Source organism: Lasioglossum baleicum, chromosome 2 (assembly GCF_051020765.1).
Source record: "Lasioglossum baleicum chromosome 2, iyLasBale1, whole genome shotgun sequence".
Taxonomy (NCBI): Eukaryota; Metazoa; Arthropoda; class Insecta; order Hymenoptera; family Halictidae; genus Lasioglossum; species Lasioglossum baleicum.
In genome coordinates, this window is record NC_134930.1 from 14,046,888 (window position 1) to 14,069,401 (window position 22,514).

The 22,514-nt window shown below is 36.8% G+C and overlaps 1 protein-coding gene across 1 annotated transcript; it reads right to left on the reverse strand.

Annotated features, from left to right (window-relative positions):
* Positions 1-1,312: 1,312 nt before the first annotated feature.
* Positions 1,313-8,613, reverse strand: Hand (heart- and neural crest derivatives-expressed protein). The gene is made up of 3 exons (XM_076444219.1): positions 7,715-8,613; positions 6,149-6,783; positions 1,313-3,856 (listed from the first exon to the last, which is right to left on the reverse strand). The coding sequence occupies exons 1-3, from the start codon at positions 7,797-7,799 to the stop codon at positions 3,722-3,724; spliced, it is 855 nt and encodes a 284-aa protein (XP_076300334.1). The 5' UTR covers positions 7,800-8,613; the 3' UTR covers positions 1,313-3,721.
* Between the last annotated feature and the right edge of the window lie 13,901 nt (positions 8,614-22,514).

Below are 22,514 nucleotides of genomic sequence, written 5' to 3' on the forward strand. Positions count from 1 at the left end.
CTGAGAACACGGGATTTGCAATATTAACCCTTTGCACTCGGAGCTATTTATCTAGACAATTAACACATTTCTTCCGACCTAGAATATTTCCATTCGCTATGATTTCTATGGATGTAGCATTGATATAATACTTCGTACAATAGCTAAATGTTTAGTAATTGATTAGATACCGATATATTTAATAATGTAAACAATATTTTGAATATTGGTACAGCAATTTTTACTGGTGCCTCAGAGGGGACAACCGAGTGCAAAGGGTTAATTATCCGAAGGCCCTTGTCTACCTTGGCTATCTTGTCACATGGAGATTATTTTTCGATTTGTTTGGAAGTGGTACGACAAGACGGATTGTTTATGGTGCCCGTATGTCGACAGTGTCGTCATCGAGAACTTATCGAATCGTTTAAATATATCGAGGTGGCGTCGGATTGACATGTCATCGAAGGATACAGCAAATATTTAGTCTCGATCAAAGTCGGACGTGCCGCGGTTGTTTATAAAAATTAAACCCTGTAATTCGATCCACGACAGACAGCAAAAAACTCCTCCGATAATAATCTACGATAAATAACAAGAACGTAGATACTTATTAGGTTGCGAACGATTGCAAAATCATATTTCTTACAGGTCAGTGTAACGATTTTCTGTATAGGAAGACGAAGACCACGAAGACGAGGACGCCGAGGATGTCACGGATCGAGTACCGGCGCCAGGATATCCAAGAAACGTGAGCTCGTCGAGCTCGAATAATGCTGTCGCAGCGTGAAGTCGAAGAAACACGTTTGACACGCAACCGAACGATTTGAGAGCCGAAAAGACACAGTTCAGGATGTAACCTGACGAACCCAACGATCTAGACTTCCCTATTGTATTCTAAAAGGTCTTCCATTAAGGCGGTAGACTCGTTTCCAGGATTGCAAGGGTGCGGGATCGCGTTCTCATTTCTCGATAATACAAACATGAGGGTTTTCAGTAGTCAAAAACGCTGGATGAAACATCGATCTAGGGCGCAATCGCCCTTAAAAGTTCTACTTTTTCGTTTACGAGGCGTAATTTGCATTATTCGACAGCATGTAGCTATGAAAATAGCTACCGATTCCGTATGCTTCCGAATAAAGCAAATTGCGCCTCGTATAAACAAAAAGATAGGACTTTTCAGGGCGAGAGTGCCCTAGATCGATCTCTTATCTAGCGTTTTTGGCTACTGAAAAACCCCGTGTTTGTATTATCGATAAATGAGAACGCGATCCTGCACCCTTGCAATCCTGGAAAAAGGAGTTTACTCCGACCACTAAAAGCGATTAACATGTTTTAGTTTGCAAAAATGACGAGGCTCTATTTATTTAGATTTTCTGCCATTTTTACAACAATATGTGCTTGAATACAGAATTTTATCGAATCAATTTCCACGTAGTCATAGTTTCAATAATTATGAAATGAAAAATATAAAACCGGTCATTTGACCGGCAGTGGTAGGTTTAGTGTTAAGGGGTACATTTTTAATTTCGCGCTGTTTTTTATTTGTGAAGATTAGAGTTACCAATAGACTGCGGATCTTTATGCATTTAAAAATAAGTGTGAGTAGATGAAATTTAAAGTTGTTGTTCTCCTCTATTAAAATCGTTAAGGGAAGAAATAACATTGTTATTCTGCATAAAGATCCGCAGTCTAGTTATCACTTTTTGACACGGGGTTAAAAATTGTAAATTGTACAAAATTATACACAAAATATTGTGAAACTGTACAAAAATTGTGAAATCGTAAATTTTATAAAATTGTAAAAAGCTATAAAATTGTGTGTACTTACAAAAATTCGTAAAATTGTAAATCGTTCATTCTCTTCGAGGATGTTTTTCGCATGTTGTAACCAGTGGGAAACTGGAGACATAGACAATAATAAATTATTGACATCATGGGAAACTGGGTTAAACGAATACAACAAGGTGAAGTGATTAAATTACAACACTCCCTTTATTGCTAGTGACTTTTCATACGTCGCTGAGACACACGGTGGTTTATACAAAGGTTTCCAGGTTGTTCTCGAACTGGACGGTTTTCGAGATTCTAATGAACGGTCGAGAGCGACGGTGAAATACGCGGAAAAATCTGAACGAACACGGGGACTCGCGGATAATTATAATCTATGTAACGGGACACTTCTATTTACACACGTGACGTACCGCGAACGCGTATTTACAAACGATCGTCTCTTCTTTTTACAACGAGCCCGTCAATCCTTTCGATCTCGGCACGGACTACTTTGCGAGTTATCATTTATGATATGCTGTTGGGAAAGCCAGTTGCATGTACGACGGTTCAAAATGTTTATTATTAGACTGCGGATCTTTATGCAAAATAAAAACATTCCAAGTTAATTGTTGGGAATCTTGTAAATTAAAATGTATTGTAAAGGAGCCGATTAAAAATGTTCTTTAATCATATTAATGAGTTAAATTATTATTAATATAAATATTTGTAATTCTTTTAATCTTTTCAATGTTTTAAAATTCGTCTATTCGATTTTTTTTTCTAAAATCCGCAGTCTACTCGTTACATAATAATGGAGTTCGTTCAATCGAATTCGATTGATCTTTTCGTAAACGATTAATTGAAATGGTATTTTTCGATCATCGTATTTTGTTGAATTAGAATTTCACGATGTAACAATGTTGCAGAAAAATGTTCTGAATAAAATATTAATGAAATTCGATTGTACCTATGCGATCTGGCTTTCTAGGTTATTCGAAAAAATCTCGAATCATCGTAACATTAAAAAATTACCATAAAATGAAATGAATATCTTCACGAAGGTCGGTCCATACTCTACACTAATTAATCCTATTCGTTTCTCGTACGTATATGTATAGCTCCGAAGTATGGCAACTAGAGCAGCAGTTTTTTACTAACACTATAACTACTGACCGTGAAAATGTTATTTTTACTGTTTGTGTGAAAGCTTCTGTGAGAATGAGCATATAGAGTAAAACATAATCAGGAAAATAGATGAACAAGCAGCAGTTGTTACAGTGTTAATAATATCGAACACATTCTAAACCCTAAAATTTCATATTTATGCGAAGAATGCATAGAATGCATCGAAGGCTTGAGAATGCATACAGTGTACGATATGCATAAGGTGCATAAAATTCCTAGATTGCATAGGATGCACAGAATGCATAAAATTCATCAAATGCATAGAATGCATAAAATTCATCAAATGCTCAGAATGCATAAAATTCATCAAATGCACAGAACGCATAAAATTGATCAAATGCACAGAACGCATAAAATTCATCAAATTCACAGAACGCATAAAATTCATCAAATGCACAGAATGCATAAAATGGATCAAATGCACAGAATGCATAAAATGGATCAAATGCACAGAATGCATAAAATTCATCAAATGCACAGAATACATAAAATTGATCAAATGCACAGAATCCATAGAATAAAAAATTGCACAAAGCGCACGAGATGCACAAAATAAATAAAATGTGTAAAATGCATAAAATGATCGCGGTGTTGAAATAAATTAAATTTTCCGAACGTCCAATTTCCTTCTCTCTTTTCGATGTATGTATCAAAAGAGCGGGGAAAATGGCAGACCGCGTAGTAGACCCAGATATTCGTGACTTGACATCGAAGTCAACAGACTATCTTAGTTTTCTGCAAGCAGATTTTCGTTCAGTCGCAAACATAAAGATATAGATCGGCGATTTTATTGCATTTGGCTGGCCTGCGATTCTTGCTTCAGCTCTAGAGCCCACATATGCTGCGGCCATCCGGTTCGTCCTTTGCTTTTCGACGATTCCTCGGACATCAGACTGGAGGCAGGATGCAAACACGACTCGTTCTGTAATCAAAAAATACACAAATTCTTTTCCCCTTCATGCCAAGCTCGTAGAGAAATATAAATATATATTTCACAGTCAGCGACGAAACAAGTATTTTATTGAAAAAAACAAGTACAAGTGCAAGTCACTGCACTAAGTTACTTATTGTCAATGAAAATGCAATTCCTATTCAATTCAGTTACTGTACAAATGACGTGAGGGAAGCATCGAAGGATGCAAGGACCTTAAAAAGTGAAGTTTTTCAAAAATATGAAATTTCAAAGTATCATACAATTTTTGTGTTTTAAATTTTTAATTAAATTAATAGTTCAACCTTGTTTTATGTCTAGTATTGGGTTGGAAAGAAAGTTCGTAGCGTTTTCAAATTATGAATCGAAGATCAAATTAAGGTAATTATTCATATGTTTATTCAATAACACGAGAAGTTACCTCGAAAATGGCAAAAAGTAATAGGACAGAATGGAAAATATGTTGTTCAATAAATCTCTATGAATAAATAACTGAATTTTAGCTGTCAATTTTAATTTACAAACACTACGAATTTTCGTTCCAACCCAATATATTATGCAAAGATAGATGTAACGCAAAGGATTGCAGAACAAAACATTAACAAAAATTGGTAGAATACGGTATCGGTTTTGTCGCGGACTGTAATTTGTATTGTTTAAACAACAAAGCTCGTCAACTGTTCGAGTGAAAAGGGCTAATGTCCCTCCGTGGGTGGCAAGGGATCGCAGAAAATTGGGAAAACCACAAACCGCATGGTCCGATGGGACTAACGCGCCCCTGGAGTCGATGATACTCGATTGAACTACTATAATGAGCTATAATGAAGACCTGTGATACCTGGCCGATCCACCGCGACCTCCGACTTCCTGTGTCACACCTCACGAAAATTCTTTTCTCCGGTGCCCGTCACTATCTTGCCTCTGGCTCTGTTGAAATTTTTTACTGAATTTTGAAAGCATTTTGTACGATTGGTAAAAGTGATGGTGATAATTAGTTTATTAGTCTCTCGAAAAACATACCATAATTTTACAAATTTTCCGGATGTCATTTCACATTATTTTACACATAAATGTTATAAAGAATAAAGGATAATATAAAATGGCAACAGTATCCCGTTGGAATCCGACAGCACGAAAATCCGACGGGATTTTGTGTTTCTCCGTCTCCCTCTCTCTTGCTCGAGGAATCTCGAAGTATCTCGAGATACGATGACGTGTTTAAGGTCGAGTACGACGAACGAAGAACGTCCAATTAAAGAGGACGATGTTTACTCGTGAGCAACGCTTACAAAAGTGTGCTCTGAGAGATTTCGAAAACTGTACAGTGAAGAAAACATAAATTCTAAAGTGAGCCCCCTTGAAGAGTTTTCCCGTGAAAATAATCGGCGTTACTCTCTCGAGTACGTACTCCGTTTCTCTAACTAACGAGTCTTAAATAAACTATGCTAATTATTTCTACGTTAAATAATTCTGCAAACTCTCCACAATACAACGGTGCATTTCTCCAAATAAATATAGATTTTCAAGTTTGTTTAAACAATATTATTGAAGCAAACTTGAAATTATCAACTTTAAGAATTATTTCTGCCTCAACGGTGAGAGTTAAATCAACGATTTCCATGTGGAAAAATTCTGTAGACTCTTCCAAATACAGTGATATATTTTTTTAACGAGATTACAGGCTTCTGAATTTGTTTAAAAAATATTTGGAGCAAGCGCTCTTAAACGGGGATGGTCCAATGTTTCCAGTTAAATGTTCAAATTTAAGAATTATTTCTGCCTCAACTGTGAAATTTAAATCAACAATTTCTACGTGGAAGAATTCTGTAAATTCTTCCAAATACAGTGGTATATTTTTTAACAGAACAATAGGCTGCTGAATTTGTTTAAAAAATATTTGAAGCAAGCGCTCTTGAGAGGGGATGGTCCAGTATTTCCAGTTAAATGTTCAACTTCAAGAATTTTTTCTGCCCCAACCGTGAAAGCTATATGAACGATTTCAACGTAGAAAAATGGTGTAGACTCTCCCGAATACAGCGGTATATTTTTTAACAAGACAACAGATTTCTGAATTTGTTCAAAAAATATTTGGAGCAAGCGCTCTTAAAAGGGGATGGTTCAATATTTCCTGTTACATGTTCAACTTTAAGAATTTTATCTGCCCCAAACTGTGAAAGTTACATGAACGATTTCAATTTAGAAATATTCTGTAGATTCTCTCAAATGCATTGGAACATTTTCCTCATAAAACGAAAAACTCTCAAAGTAAAAATCATCACAAACCTGGTTCGCCTGAATCGTCTTGCTCCTCCTGCCATGCGACAGTATCTCAGCCCTGAAAGTCTGCGGCTCCTCTCCCTCGTCGCTCTCCAATACCGCCATCAAATATCCAATATAAGAAGCAGCTAGCCTAAGCGTCTTAATCTTCGACAGTTTAGTATCCGCAGGCACGTTGGGTATGCAATCTCTAAGATCCGCGAAAGCATTGTTTATACTCTGCGTCCTTCTTCTTTCCTTTTTGTTCGCGGTGTTCCTCCTTTTTGGTCTGACCACTAAGCCACCCTCTCTCGTAGCTTCTCTCAGGTGTTGTTGAAAACCACTCTCAACTTGGCTCATCGACGAGACAGCGGAATAATCATTGTCCCTTCTGTGGCTTTGGGGATGATGATGATGGTGCAGCAGGTGATGATGAGGAACCTCTTGTTGCGGTTGGTAGACCAGGTTAGGGTAGTGCTGGCTTATCGAAGGGTGCGAGTATTGTTGCAGAGGGGAGTAGCTGGTCTCCTGCACGCCGATCTCTTCGATTAGGGGTGGTGTCGAAGCAGTTGGGCTTCCTGCGCCGGAACTACCCCCGGAAATCACAGAGTCCGCGCCCCAGTACGTCGATTGGCTGTCTGCGTCGGGCACTGTCAGCGGACCTGTGCAAAAATGGTTCCCGTTCCTTTATACCGACATTCTTTTCTTATTCTGTATTGTTCTTTCATCTACCGCATTTCTCATGCGACAATTTGTTAATGTTCCTCTAAAAATATCACAAAATTTCTCTGAAAATGTCCATTCTTTGCTCCCTAATTGGCTAGAAAGTAATTTCGGTATTTTAAGGTGAAATAAAACCGAATTTCTTTATTCAAGCGATGCACTTTAATTAACAAGATATTTTCTTATTCATTCTTCACGGCAAAAGATCATCGAACAAAAGGGAAAATATCTCTCATTCGTTAAAATTTATTGCTTGAATAAAAACATGGGCTCTATACATTTCACCTTAAAATACCGAAATTACTTTTTTGTAAATTGATTTTAAATAATCTATACATTTTGGTTGGCTGCGTAAGTGTTAAAAACGTATTCCAAGGGATGAGGAAGCAGAGACTTCACCCTATCAAACCAGGCTAAGCACACTATCCTAGGTTTTTTCCCCACAAAGTTAGAGTACAGTTCACAAATTCGTCGATCCCTTAACTTCGCGGAATCAATGTATCGAGTGTACAAATTATAATTCATGGCGTGATACATTTATTCGTTACAAATAATTACAGTATTTATTTTCTGTACATTTACTGAATTTTACAAATGAATAGTGAAAAACTTCGAATTCAAAAGGAAGTTGAAATTGATAAACTGGAAGATGCACGAATTAATTTGTACACCAAACACACAGTTAGACTGCGGATTTTTATGCCAAATAAAAAGCATAATATTCAAGAGACAACAGCTATTTAGACTTCTTTTTCTTTGATAATTGTCACAAATTAAAAACAGTCTCATCTTTACCGTCTCATCCTCGTCATGAATGCATCAAATCCGCAGTTTACACGTAATAGACAGCCATTTAGGGTAGCAACTCACCGTATGGTAGCTGGGTGACATAATTATAGGGTTGATGCCACTGCGGATAGTAATCGGGCTGCGTCTCGTAGCCTCCCAGCATCATCTTTCCCTTTAGTCTTCTCAAACCACCACAGAATTCACAAAACTAACTCCAACTCTCTTCTTGTCACCTAGATCCTCAAACCGTCGCCATTCGTCAACCAGTATGTCAATCAGATAGTTCAACGAAAACCTCGGAACAGCGTAAATTGTCCCGCTGCTTAAATCCCCAAGAAATAAAACCAGTCTCTCCAAAAAGATCTCGTTTGCACAATAAAGCAGAAAATCGAACAACTTTTTCTAAGCAATTTCTTAGGGTTGATACAGTGTTAAAGGTTTGAGCGGTGATTAGGTCGCGAGGATGACAGTAAAAGACACGCACGTCACTGCTATGTGGGCTCGATGCGTTTCCGTATGCGGTCCAAGTGCCACTGAGAAGGGAGATTTCGGTTTTGACGGGGTCGCACGCGGCGCGTGTTGCTCTGTCGTTCGTGGTGGGCGTGGCCGAGATGCGTGGAGGGGTGGGACGAGTGACGGGCCACGCCTACGCGGGTACGAGCGACTCAATTAGTAAATTGAACGGGAATCGGCGGCGGCGAGCCATGATTTAGGGTGCAGCACCGCCATCCTCCGATTCGCGATCTCGATCTCGACGCTCTTACGCCAATCAAATACCGCCTCCTTCTCTCTCCTCTCTTTCTCTCTACGATCAAATTCTTGATTGGGAGATTATGGCATTCCCCGTGCGGTGAGTAAGATCCCTTTATATGGGGCTGCGGTTTTGTTTCCGTTCAGATCTAGAGCTTTCAGACGATCGATGCGATGTTGTTGATAGCTCAGGGTTATTGAGATTACTGTTGAAGCGATTGGCGTGGCGGCCACTCGTTTGCTGAATTGATTAATTTTAGAAAGTAGGGAACATATTGATGAAGCAGCTGATTTTTAATTTCAGTTTTTGTCAATCGACGGTGTTAACTGTTGCACCGATTACAACTACAGTGAACCACGAAAGTATTTGAACGCACTTTAAAACGGTATAACTTTTTTATGAACGGTCCAAACGACCTGATTTTTTTTTAGCAATTAGAAGAACTGATTTACCAAATAACATGCAAAGGAGATTTGGAAAAAATTGCAATTGCTAAGCATTATATGAGAAAGTAAAAGCGGCACCATTTATAACTTTTTTATTAGAGCCCGTAATGAACATTTAAATGTTAGTTATACACATGCTGAAAATTTCATCGAAATCGATTGACGCAGAAGAAAACGATACTCGTCGAAAGATGTAAGAATTAAGATTACTAAGATGTAAGATTTTCACAAAGGTTTTTGACAAAATCTAACAAATATGAATGTTTCGCGTTTCATTTTAGAAGAAATAAAATCTGATTCGTTGTAATCAATATTTAAACATTAAAATAAATGTAGCCACACAAAAAATATACATTTTCTTTTCCCTTCTACTACATTTTTGTGCATGAAGACGTTTTAATCACTGTAACTGTAAAATAAGAGGTACGGCAAGGATTAACCACTTGTAGCTCTTGGGTATGTTAATCGATATCGATGAAATTTTCAGCATGTGTATAACTAACATAGATCTACAAAACATATACTTTAAATTTTCATTAAGCGCCCAAATAAAAAAGTTTTAAAAAAAATGCTGTTTTTACTTTTGCATATAACTTTGTAAATTGTGATTTTTGGAAAATCTTTTTTGCAGATCATTTAGTAAACCAATGCTTCGAATTGCTCACAAAAACATCAGGTCGTTTATTATAATTATAAAAAAAGTTATACTGTTTTAAAGTGCGTTTCAATACTTTCTTCGTCATTGATAGTTTCTTTGAAGAAGACAGAAGCTTGTATTTATTGTTTCCCTGCATATTCTCTAATGGATATATCCATAAGATTTTTGTTTCTCATTTTTACGTACGGTATAAATCGTGGAAGTTCTCTTGAAAATATTCGAGACATTCGGTGCACGCAATTATGCAAATCTGTGCTAAAAAATATTCTGCACTGACGATAATAATTTTGTAGCGAAATATTTATTGCAGAATTGTGTACATTTTTTCATATTTATGTAGAAAAAATTCAAAATTGCGATAATAATTTTAGAGCAAAGCATTTATTGCACAGAGCTGTATGTAAAGATTTCGTTTCTTATTTTTACGGAAAGAAAAATCACTGAACTCACTTGAAAAAATTTCCGAAACTCGATGTACGAAATGACATGAATCTGTGTAAAAAATTGTTTCGCATTGTAAAGATTAAATAACCGAATTTTCTGTTAACAAATTCTTAATTGACGGTAATAATTTTTCACCGGAGAATTTAATACAGAACTGTGTATAAATTCTTTTTCTAGTTTTTGTGTAAAGAATGAATCACAGATGTTTGTTGGAAAAAATTTGGACACACTAAAATGCTATAAATCTGCGTAAAAAGGTTGTGAATCGATGAGAAATTGTATAAAATGGTGAATATATGGGTCAGGATAACAGAAAGAAACTGCAACGGATACAAGCAACCGAGCGGTCCCGTCGACAAGGCCCTCAGCTCTCGCGATCACGCCAGATTTCGGATGTGTTCCGGTGTCACAAATTCGAAACATAAACACTGGCGACGTACACGTGTCCTCTGTATATCATAAACTGCTCGCCGGTCGTCGAGGCAACCTTTTCGTCTTCTTGCTTACTACGTCCGCTCCTCTCGAGGTTCATTCATAAAACGCTGGCAGCCCTTTAAACCGTGAGACACGAGCTTGCAATTCCACAACGAACCCCGTAAACGTTCACGTTTTCTTTCTACCCTAGCCCCTTTGCTTCTCAAGGTTGAACGCTCGGCACCCTTCGAAACATTTTATTGCCGTATTGCAGGAAAAAATACATCCCATTCTCTATTTTTCCTTTATTCACGGAAGTACGGTTTCATACAATTCTTTACACGACTTTCCTGATTGCAATTAAAAATTCAGAAAATTTCTTTCTCGAATTTCATCAAGAATTGATTCAATTTTGTGTTAAGTACAGTCGCAAGAGTCTATCAACTTTATCAGAGACTCCAGCGACCCCCGTGCTTTTAACTATGTTGCTCATGCACAAGAAAAACGTCACAACTCAACATTTTTCAGGTTTCGTTTCATTGCATTAAAATACTAGCCAGAGTATTAATAAATATTAGGTTGTCCCCAAAAGTTTCTTTCGGGATGTGTTCCTTGAATATTGCTAAATAAATATTAGGTTGTCCCAAAAGTTGGTTTTCGATTCATGCGCATAATGCAAATTCGTGTTACGAAGTGCTAAAACATTAACATAAAGATTATCGCAGTGTTTGTATTTATTTAGCAACATTAAAGGAACACGTTCTGAAAGAAACTTTTGCGACAACCTAACACATTTTTATGTTGATACAAACTTATAAAACTAACCCCATAGGTAGCCCTATTAGGTTTTATTATTTACACGAAACACAATTCTTATATAATATAATAATTTACATAATACTTTTATGAAACCTAATAGGAGTACGTTTTATAAGTTTGTATCAACATGAAACTGTATTTATTTATAATCTGGCGAGTTATTTTAATGCAATGAAACGAAAACTGAAAAATTTTGTGTTGTGACGGTTTTCTTGTGCGTGAGATAGTTGATAATTGAGTAAAGTCGATAGACTTGCGATAAAGTTGGATTAAATTCTGATAGACTTTATGCAATTGAACTTGATACAAAATTGCTTCTTCATGAAATTCGAGAAATAAATTGTTAATTGCAATCAATATAGCCGTATAAGAATTGTATGTGTGTGTGAAAAAACCATACTTCCATAAAAAAAAAAAAACAAAATAGAGAATAGGATGCATTTTCCTGCAATACGGCAATAAAATCTTTCGATTTGATACAAATAAAGGTTACCCTTTATATGTATTTTGATATTTGTGACGTTTTCCCTGCGCATGAGCGATATACAATAGCGAATCGAGAAAAGAGCACAGATATGTACTTCGAAACCGGAGTAAATTATGACGCGCCATCTCCGAGGAAAAGTTAACCTGCAATAATAAACAAACCCTTTTTCTGCTTGGCTTACGCAGCAACACAGTGGCTCGTTGTTAACGCAACACGGTCCCTGATCTAGGTTAATAAAAGTCGAAAGTCGGTGTCGCATTTCAAGGAAGAACCGACACCGGATTCTCAGCTCTGAAAACTTCGAATCACCTAAATGCCCCTCTTTGACCGCGTGCCCCCGGAAAAGGGTGAGAGAAAGAGAGAAAGAGAACGCGCGATGGCTGACGAACAACCGAAAACGCTATCGTTCCTGGAAAATCCTCCTTAAATCATCTTTATCGTCGTAAAGCTGACTTTGAACGACTCGAACGGCTCGCGAGACGTGTTAACTCCGCTTTTGACGAGCGCGTGTAACGAAACGTTGTTTACAGGATCCGGGACCAATAAAAGGAAGATCGAGTCATTTGAAAAAATGGCTACCGGAGCTTCCTTTGAAACCGGGACTGTCTACCCGCCACCTGAAATAATCGAGAGACGAGAAATGGAGGCCATATTCACCGAAAAGCATCACACACGTTCACAAGCTTGCAATTTATTTCATATAATTGGGTCTAATATTTTTAATTTATTAATTATTCAACCAATTTATTAATCTGGGTATATATTCTGAAAAGAATGTCTGAAAAGATCCCCCAATACCACATTGATTTTTGGTCGCACCATTCGATAGGATTTCCAAAGAAAACCCTCCAAGAAAAACAGTGAACTAGGTTTCAGTGAATTATGCTCCATTTCTTCTGTTCTGACCAACAAAATATTTCGAAAAAATTCATGATCATTCTACCTAGTAGCACACACGACTGTGATCTTTTGCAGAAATTTTGGTTGCAAAATCGATTTTTAAAACATCCAGAAGCATAAAATTTTTATGCTTTTACATTATTATGTTAGTTGTGTGTCGTCGTGATTAGTAATATGTATTATTTTCAGATATTTCGGATAATGTAAACGTATTTCAAAAAATAGGGAATTTCCAAAAACTCAATTTTATTTATTGTACATACATTCACACTTGCTTCGACGTTAGATATCCACGAGAGCAGAATAGAGATTGATGTCGATTCTTTCCGAAAGAATAAATTAATTCTTATTGGATAATTATGCTTAAGAAAAAAGCAAATGAATGAAGACTATTCTGAAATACACTTTTCAGCAGTTGCATAACAATTGGACAGTCGTGATTAAATCGGCATATAAATTGTTGGTGAATGTGCGACGGAGAGTTAATTTATTGCAGGTTGGTTTGTAATTGAGCAAATTCCACAGCTAATTCGAGAAGGATCGAAAGGAAAAAGCGTAGCGACGACGGGTTGACGGTGATCCACGGTGATCCACGGTGACAGAATGGACTTTTTGCTCTGGGACGAAGCGTTGCCCTGGGAAAAAGCCGGTTAAAGCTTAAAGCCACTTGTGCTCGGCCGTACAGTGTACAAAGCCGAGAGCTGGGGATCTCGTGCGCTGACCGCTACTATTTTCAAGCCTTTTTGCCGCTAATTACGGCGCTCGTGGAAGCGGCCCTTATCGAAACCCACTCGAGATCTCCGACGGATTTAAAATAGAACGCCGATTCAAAGAAACGCGATCCCGTTCGACGGATGCGCTCATTTTTTCTTGACGGTTAATCAGAAACTGACGTGGGCTCGAAAGTAACCGAGATACGGTTCGGGAAAAGTTCAATGAATTGTCTCGGTCGCTTCAGATGCTTCATGCAAAATAAAACGTTCCAGAGTCGGCCACTACAGGCAGTAATCCACTATTCTAATCATTTTGACGAGTTCAAAAAAACGGTAATGGTAGTGAGAAATTCCTGCAACGTCTGCTGGCATTTCAACAGTTCATATTTGTCATGCATGCAAGCATTGTGCTTTTTAAAATTTTGCAAATAGCATGAAAATGATTTCGACAGAAAATTCTCTATTATATTGTTAATGCAATTAGGCTCGTATATGTTGACATACTCTATTCTCTGCATTTCAATTTTCTAAAAGCAAGGGAAGTCTAAAACATATTGAAAATTTTGTTGAATCGAAATCAAGATAAAAGTCGACCAAGAAAATCAATTTAATTCATAATATGAATACATATATATCAACCAATGAAATTAATTCAATTCATAGCATACTGAGAAATTAATTCAATTCATAACACACTGAATTCAAAACAATTCATAATCACATTCAGTCCCGTATATCCAATAATTGTTCTAGGTGCAGTTTTCAAATTGTTCTTACTTGAGCAACAAAAGGAAGTCAACGGGCAGGGATGAGCAGGGCAACAAAGAATGTAAATCGCGCATCCGGTTGCTAGCTCAAAAAAATAGTAATGGTAGTTAGAAATTCCTGCAGTGTCTTTTGGTATTTCAACAATTCATATTTGTCACACATGCATGAAATTCATTGTCCTTTAATACAATTGATAATTACGAATACTCGTAAATTATTTCGACACAATACATATTATCTATTATACAGATATTGTTAATACAATTAGGTTCTTATGTTGACAAACTCTATTCTCTGCATTTGATTTTATCGAAAGCAAAGTGAAGTTTAAAACATATTGAAAATTCGGAAGACACGGATTGAAATTCTTCGAATTTAATTATTGGAATTAGACCAATTCGAGTAATTTTTAGGATATCCTCCGGATATCATCAGGGATGCAGTCTACGCGGTAGGTCAACCGCGATTGATCTCCCCAATTGTTTCCCCGATGCACCGAATAATTATCGGTTAGAGAGCAGAGTTGAAACCGTCAGAAGACGGAAATCGGTTGTCGAATCAAACTCATAGACCACACACGCCATGCTCCGGACAATTTCGAGAGTCCCGGATTAAATTTAGAAATAGCAGCGAGCAATCTATCGCGAATAACGATCACGCCTCGATCCAGGTTAATTGAAAACAGCGGCCCGGGTACACAATGCGAGATACAACAGACGCATTAAAAGAGTTCTCCGTAAATCAGCTTCGCTGCATTTACGTTTGTTGATCCCTGGATCAATAAACAGCCGACAGTTCTACCTGGAATTCGGTGGAAAAAATTTGTAGTGCCAACTCCTGTCATTCTTTGATCTTAATTATTTTCATTAAAATATTTCATTTCGACATGTTTAGCTGTGGAGGGAGGAATGGTCGAGTGCGTAGGGGTGATTAGAGGCCCGCGATGAGATTAATGATGTGGATTCGTAATTTGGAATGATCGTAGAACAGCAGGATTGTTTATAGATCGACGGAGTATTATTAGACTGTGGATCTTCATGCAAAATAAAAGTCGTGCAAGTCAGTTGTAGGAAATTGAAGATTAACGAAAATAGATTCTCATGTTTAATCATCTCGAAAAGTACCCTTAAGTTATTCTAATGTTTTTAACATTTTAAATTTTAAGGGTTAATTTTAATTTTAAGGGTTAAATGTACCCTATAGTTTTTCTAATGTTTTTCGGTTTTGCGTTTGACCTATTCACTTTTATTATAAATGCATAAAATCCGCAGTCTAGTTACCATAATTCGTGGAGAACGCCATACAATAGAATGTTAAATGAATTTAATTTAATTTAATTTATGGCCAAAATGGATGGATGTAATTTAAAACAGTAAAAACATGAAGACAATTTAGAAACGTCGATATGTTATTTTCAATTTATTAAAATTAATAAAGGCAGAAAGAAATTTTTATAAGGTGTCTGTGTCTTGTAATTGACGCAGAAAATTTGTATTTTGCATGAAGATCCACAGTGTAGTTATCACAATCGGTGACCTAATTGGGGACACAGCATCTTCGACCAAAAACGCGTGTCGGTCTTGTGACCTCGCACTTCCGGGGCTCGTGTTCAACTAATTATTATTTCCCCTTGCAACGCTTAAGCACGGCTATTTTTTCGGGAAAAGCCCGGCAGACGTAAACAACGGGTTCTGCGGTCCATCGGTGCGCGGCTGCACGAATTTGTTTATTTTCCACGCGATGACACGTGGTTCCTCTTCCCGTCTTTCTTCATTTCCTTCGAACACGAACACCGGGCCACTACTATTCCCTGGTTTCAAAAAATTTTCTATCCCTTCTTTACCAATTGAGAACGCGAAGTTAGACAATAGAGTCTCCAGTAACCAGCAACAATAGTCATCGCCATTTTGACAAGTCGTCAGAGAGCAGCTACAATTTTGTAAAAATAGACACCTTAGTGCTACATCCAAGTCAGGCCAGATTTTCAAAATTGTTTCTTACAATTTGTTTCTTACAGTTTCTTATAATTTTGAAAATTGTTAAGAAACAATAAGAAGAGTAAGAACTTCAAACGTTTTATTAATTCTCACTTGAAACAATCAAGAATATATAATATGTGCAAGATCCAGGTAAGTGCATAATTTTGAAAATTGCTTCTTACTTCAAACGTCTTATTAATTGCTATTTCAAAAAACCAACAATATACATAAACATAAAAATATGTGCAGAAACCAGATAAATCCAGATCGTGGAAATTGTTTCTTACTTCAAACTTCTTTTAATTTTCACTTCAAACAATCTCGAATATATAAAAGTATGTGCAAGATCCAGGTAAGGCCATCATTTTGAAAATTGTCTCTTACTTTAAACGTCTTATTACCTAATTCTTACTTCAAGAAACCAACAATGTATAAAAGTATGTGCAGAAACCAGATAAATCCAGATTTTGAAAATTGTTTCTTACTTCAAATGTGTTATTAATTTTCACTACAAACAATGAAGAATATATGAAAATCTGTACAAGATCCAGGTAAGTTAACAATTTTGAAAATCGTGCCTCACTTCGTAGCTCCAGAATTTTCATGTAACAGAAAGTTTGACGTTGTCTCGAGAGGTTCATAGAAATTTCGGAAGCTGTAAGATCGAGTGTATCGGATATTCAGGGGGCAAAGAATTAGGCGAAACGCGTTCCGGCGCAGTTCCGAAAGAGATCGATAGTCGTTAAAAGTTAATCTCTCAGAGAGGAGCAGAAGTTACACGAGTAAATGGTGGAGCGCGCGCTTCCACCACGAGGAGAGTAAAAGAGAGACAGACAGAGAGAGAAGGAGAGAGAGAGAAGGGAAACGCGGAGACAGACCGCGAACAGAGAGGAAGAGAGAAATTCAGAGGGGCCATGTGGCGTTTCAGGAGATATCAAATCATACTACGTATACGCCACGCCGCCCCCTAAATATAGTTTATTGCGTTACCGAGTATTAATGGAGCTTCTATAGAAAGGATGGAGACACGAGTGTGTGCGTCGGAAAACCGAAAATAAAATCATCGATGCCGCGTCAATTGCCAGTTCCTCTTTCCGACATTTCAAATTCGTAAAAATGAACACTGTTCCTAAAAATCACGAGTCACCTTTGCGAAATTTTGTGTTGAATGAACTGAGACAAAATTCTTTGCTGCCTGGGATCGATATCTATTTAACTCTTAGCACATTGATAGTGTGTCCTACAGAATTTAGAATTCATTCTCTGACTTCCACTGGTCCTCAATTCACAATTTTTATTCACGTCAGACGAATTTTAGGTTTCATTGAATATTTTCTTTACATTGAATATTACTATTAGGTCGAGTCACAAATAACTTCCGATGCAGCTAGATAGAATCTATTGTTCGTATCGGAACTTATTTATGTCTGGACCTAATAGAGAATTTTGTATAAAATTATTATTAAAATTTAATTTTATAGGAACATTTTTTATTAAAACAACTTTATATTTAATTCAATTATTATAAAAAATCTGATAATCGAATAGCTAACGTTCCTGACAGAATTAAATTTCTAATTGTTTCAATCGTAATTATAAAAATGATTAATTGGTTAGGTGCATAAAATTTAATTATATAGGAATAATTTTTATTAAATATAGATTTAATTAAATTATTATGAAAAATCTGATAATCGAATAGCTAACGTTCCTGATAGAATTAAATTTCTAATTGTTTCAATCGTAATTATAAAAATGATTAATTGGCTAGGTGCGCAAAATTTAATTATATAGGAATAATTTTTATTAAATTTAGGGTTAAATTTAGATTGAATTAAATTATTATGAAAAATCTGATAACCGAAAAACTAACATTTCTAATGGAATTAAATTTCTGATTATTTCAATTGAAATTATAAAAATGATTAATTGGTTAGGTGCACAAAGTTTAATTATATAGGAATAATTTTTATTAAATTTAGGATTAAATTTAGACTTAATTACTTTATTATAAAAAATCTAATAATTGAATAGCTAACGTTCCTGATGGAATTAAATTTCTGATTATTTCAATTGAAATCATAAAAATGATTAATTGGTTAGTTGTAGTTACTCTATACTATATACATGAACAAATTACGCTCAGAAAGAGCTCGAAAATTAGAATAAAAAAATTCTGGCGCTTAAGAGAGGACCGCCCACTCCCATCTCGTCAGGGTTATCACCGGAAGTCTGTGAGCATCAGGACATCTATTAAGTAATAATCGCGACAGCTCCACAAGTATAGGATAAAAAAAGCCTCACAGGAGCGTGCGTCGCATGGCAGAGTTCATGGGGGTGGGAGAAACAGCTTCCAACCCCGTATCAGCAGCAGTGCGCCGACGTCGCGTTCAATCTCATCTCTCTTTCTCTCTCTCTTTCTCTCTGTTAGGGGTGTAAAACCGACGCACGCACCGCGACGACTGCTTTCGCGGCGGATCTGAAGATGGTGGGGGCTGGGACGCAGTCCAGAACACCTTCTTCTAATCACCCTCTAATCGCTTCTACCCCTAATTGTGGGAAACCGCACCACGCATGTCCTCTGCGCTGATATGCGATCGTTATTTTTCAAGTACTCTCTTCCGATTACGTGTGTTTTAACCCTCGGACAACGGACGATTTTTACAGCTATATAATTGGCAATGCTTAGGACCGTTCACAGCTCTAATTAATAATTTTTAAAAATTTGCTTTTGATGATATCTCGTGTAGACACATTAGTATTTTCGATATCTTCAATAAAACAACTATTCAGTTAGTTTAATTGCTACAAATTGAGTACTTGAATGACAATTTGAATGTTCCCGGTAAAAAATGACTCTGGCACAACACACGGAGGGTTGAACAATTCAATCTAACTAAGCCTAAACAGAGTGTCCCAGAGAAACTGTGACAAAATGGAAGGGTTGATTCTAAGAAATTTGTTTCTTTCCCAATTCGCCAACACAACATTAATTGTACGAATCAATAAAGATTGTTTTGTTCTATTATGCGGATAATAGAGGTTACATATACTATAGCGATGTTTCCGAACACGTAAGATTTATGATTAACTATCGGACGACGCGACGCGACGGCAGCGTTCAATCGAAGAACGCTAATTGAATGCGTCTCACGCGGCCATAAAATACATTACGAACCTGGAGAAAAATAGTGGATCGAAAAAAAAGCAAAACGAGGAAAAAATTCGTGATAACGAGAGGCGTCTGGTTTCATGCTCGAACGTCGCCAGACACGAGTAATTATTTTGTTATCGTTCACATTAACGTCACCCAGAAAAAAATACATCACCGATTTGATCGACAAGTGCTCCAACAAAAAATCAATCTATAATCTAGTAATTATACAGGATCATACGTACACGTGATTTTCGGGATAAGGAGAAATTCCTCAGGGGTGTTCTCTGTTTTTCCGGGATTTCGCCCGGCGCTTACCTCTTACCGTTCCCGTTTTTCCCCGTCGATTTTTTCATCTGGTTCTTCTGGCAGATAGCGAAGAAAGTGATCGGTCGAGTGGCGGGCTGCCAGTCTCTGGCAGAAACGAAACTTCTTGACAGACCTCGGAGACACTGTCAAAGAGAAACGCCGCGCGATCGGACAGCCACTTCTAAAGACGACTAATTTCTTCTCTTTGATATGCCGGGCGACCCGTTGCTACGAAATTCCTCTAGATCCTAGGTGATCTGCTATCCTTCATCCGTGGATTGATAGCGAGCCGATATACATATTGCGTACAGGTTTACGGAAGCATCGTCGTTAACACTAGGTTTACACTAAAAGTGACTATTTTATATTACTTTATAAAAATAACAAGAATGTGTCTATACACATTTTCAGCCATTTTTATTACAACATGAATACCCAAAGAAATAAGTTTGTTCAACATTAAACCTACCACTGCCGGTTAAAAGGTCGGTTTTATATTTTTCATCTTAGAATTATTGAAATTATGAAGTTGCTTACATGGAAATTGATTCGATAAACTTCTTTATCCAAGTACATACTGTAATAAAAATTGCTCAAACTCTCAATAGACAGAGCCTTGTCATTTTTGTAAGGCAGAACATTTTAATCGCTTTTAGTGTTCGGTAGGTTTAGTGTTAATAATTCTTGATGAATTTATATTTTGAGAAAGTGGTACCAAATAAAATCCTACTTCTAGTTGAAACAGCTTTGTAGATACGAGATAAATAAAAATTGTATTAGATTATATTTTGTTATAACATATATGCCCAAAAAGAAATAAATATAAATTTATATTTGAAGAAAGCGGTACCAAATAAATTCCTATTTTCAGTGGGAACAGCCTTTGTAGATACAAAATGAATAAAAATTTTACTAAATTCCCGCCGAACAGCTATAGAGAATTGATTCTAAATCGAGAGAAGGCAAGAAGTCCTGGTAAAAACAGTTTGCGTAACGTTTAGCCGTGTAAAAAATCTGTATCGGGTTTCGTGTAAGTAATGTAAGAGATCCTACCGATCGACGCCCACCGTCGCGACGCGACGCGACGATCTCGTCGCAAGTAACCCGAAACGGAGGGCGTAACCAAGGACTTCTTTTCCTACTCGGCAGGCTTCTTCTTTTCTTTCCCTTTTTCTTCTCTCGCTCCTTTCCGACTCTTCCTTGCTCGTCCCTCTCAAAATGGCGCGGCTTCATTCTGCCGCAAATGCTCAAAGAAAACAATTCGCCAACCTACCTGTCGCATATTGTTATTGTTACACGGTTCGCCAAGTATATTTCGATTTTTAGCTCTGTCAAATAATACTGCCACATTAAAATTAATATCCACTGCTATGAACTGGAGGAAAAGTTCAGAATGGAACAGATTATGTAATTTAGTCAATTCACAATATGTCGAATTAAAATCCAGATGAAAGTCGATCAATTCAATTAATTCAATTCATAATATGTCGAATTGAAATCATGGTAAAAGTCTACCAATAAAATCAATTCAATTCATAATATATTAAATTGAAATCAAGATATAATTTGTCGACCAATGAAATTAATTGAATTCATGACATAGTGAAATTAATTCAATTTAATACATACTAAATTCAAATCAATTCATAATATGTTGAATGGAAATCAAGATAAAAGTCGACCAATGAAATCAATTCAATTCGTAATATGTTGAATTTGAAGTTATGGTAAAAGTCGACCAATAAAATCAATTCAATTCAAGTCGACCAACGAAATTAATTGAATTCATAGCATACTGAAATTAATTCAATTCATATTACAACTAAATTCAAATCAATTCATAATATGTTGAATGGAAATCAAGGTATAATTTGTCGACCAATGTAATTAATTCAATTCTTATTATACTGAAATTAATTCAATTCATGACATACTGAATTGAAATCAATTCATGATCACATTCAGTCTCGTATGTCCAATAATTGTCTTGAAAAAAGACGTCCCTCAATGATTGTAGCTATGAAGAAGATGAGGGGTTAATATTATTCTGGGCGCATTTTTCAAATTGTTCTTACTTGAACAACAAAAAGAAGTCAAGATACAGGGAGTAGAATGACAAAAAATGTAAATCGCGCATCCGGTTGATCGCTCGCTTCCGTTCACCGTCTCGAATTACGAAAGACACTAAAATTTGGATTCCCAGTCTAGGTTCTCCGATTTCTAGGACACCGATCCCGATGTCCCGACCTGTTTTTGCGAGATATCGGGGACAAGGAGAAGAACTGGCGCCGACCTCCCTCATCGTTGATGTTTCTGCTCTCTCTCTTTCTCTCCCACACTCTGTCGGTGAAACGTAACGTGTCGCGCGCCACCGTGCAGGACAACCGACGCAATAAACTGTAACTTGAGGCTTGGGACACAATGCTCTGCATCTGTGCGCGCTCCTCTATCCTCTATCTGTCCTCTGTTAGCCTCTCTTAGCGTATGGATCCGCTAGATCCTCTGGATCTTCTGTAGGACGCAGCACAATGCACCCAGCCAAGATCCTCTGCCAATTGGGGCTCGAGAAAGTTTCACGATGAAGGAAACACGGTTCGTTATCCGACAAACACGTGGATTCTGAATAACTGTAATTTTAATTCCCTTCTCGATATTTATTTTTGACCATTGAAAAATACCAAGTAAATTAATCCTTTCGCTTGTTATTAATTGGGTTGTTCGATTCTACCAGTAATTATATAACAAAGTGAAAAATTATATATTGTATGCTGTCATGGTAAAATATCTTTTTTACTAAATCAAACACAAAAGTCTAAATATCCCGAAGATAGAAGACGCTACTTACTTCACTTATTTCATAATTAGGCACATTTGATGTTCCAAGGAATTTAAAATTGCGATTTCAATAGGTATTTCAGAATTTGTTTAGATTTTTGAAAGCCTGGAGAAGTAAAAAATATTAGTTGTCAACACGTAGAGTTGGATTTATTGATATTTATTAACTCTTCTAAACGAATCTCTCTAAACGAAACTCTTCTA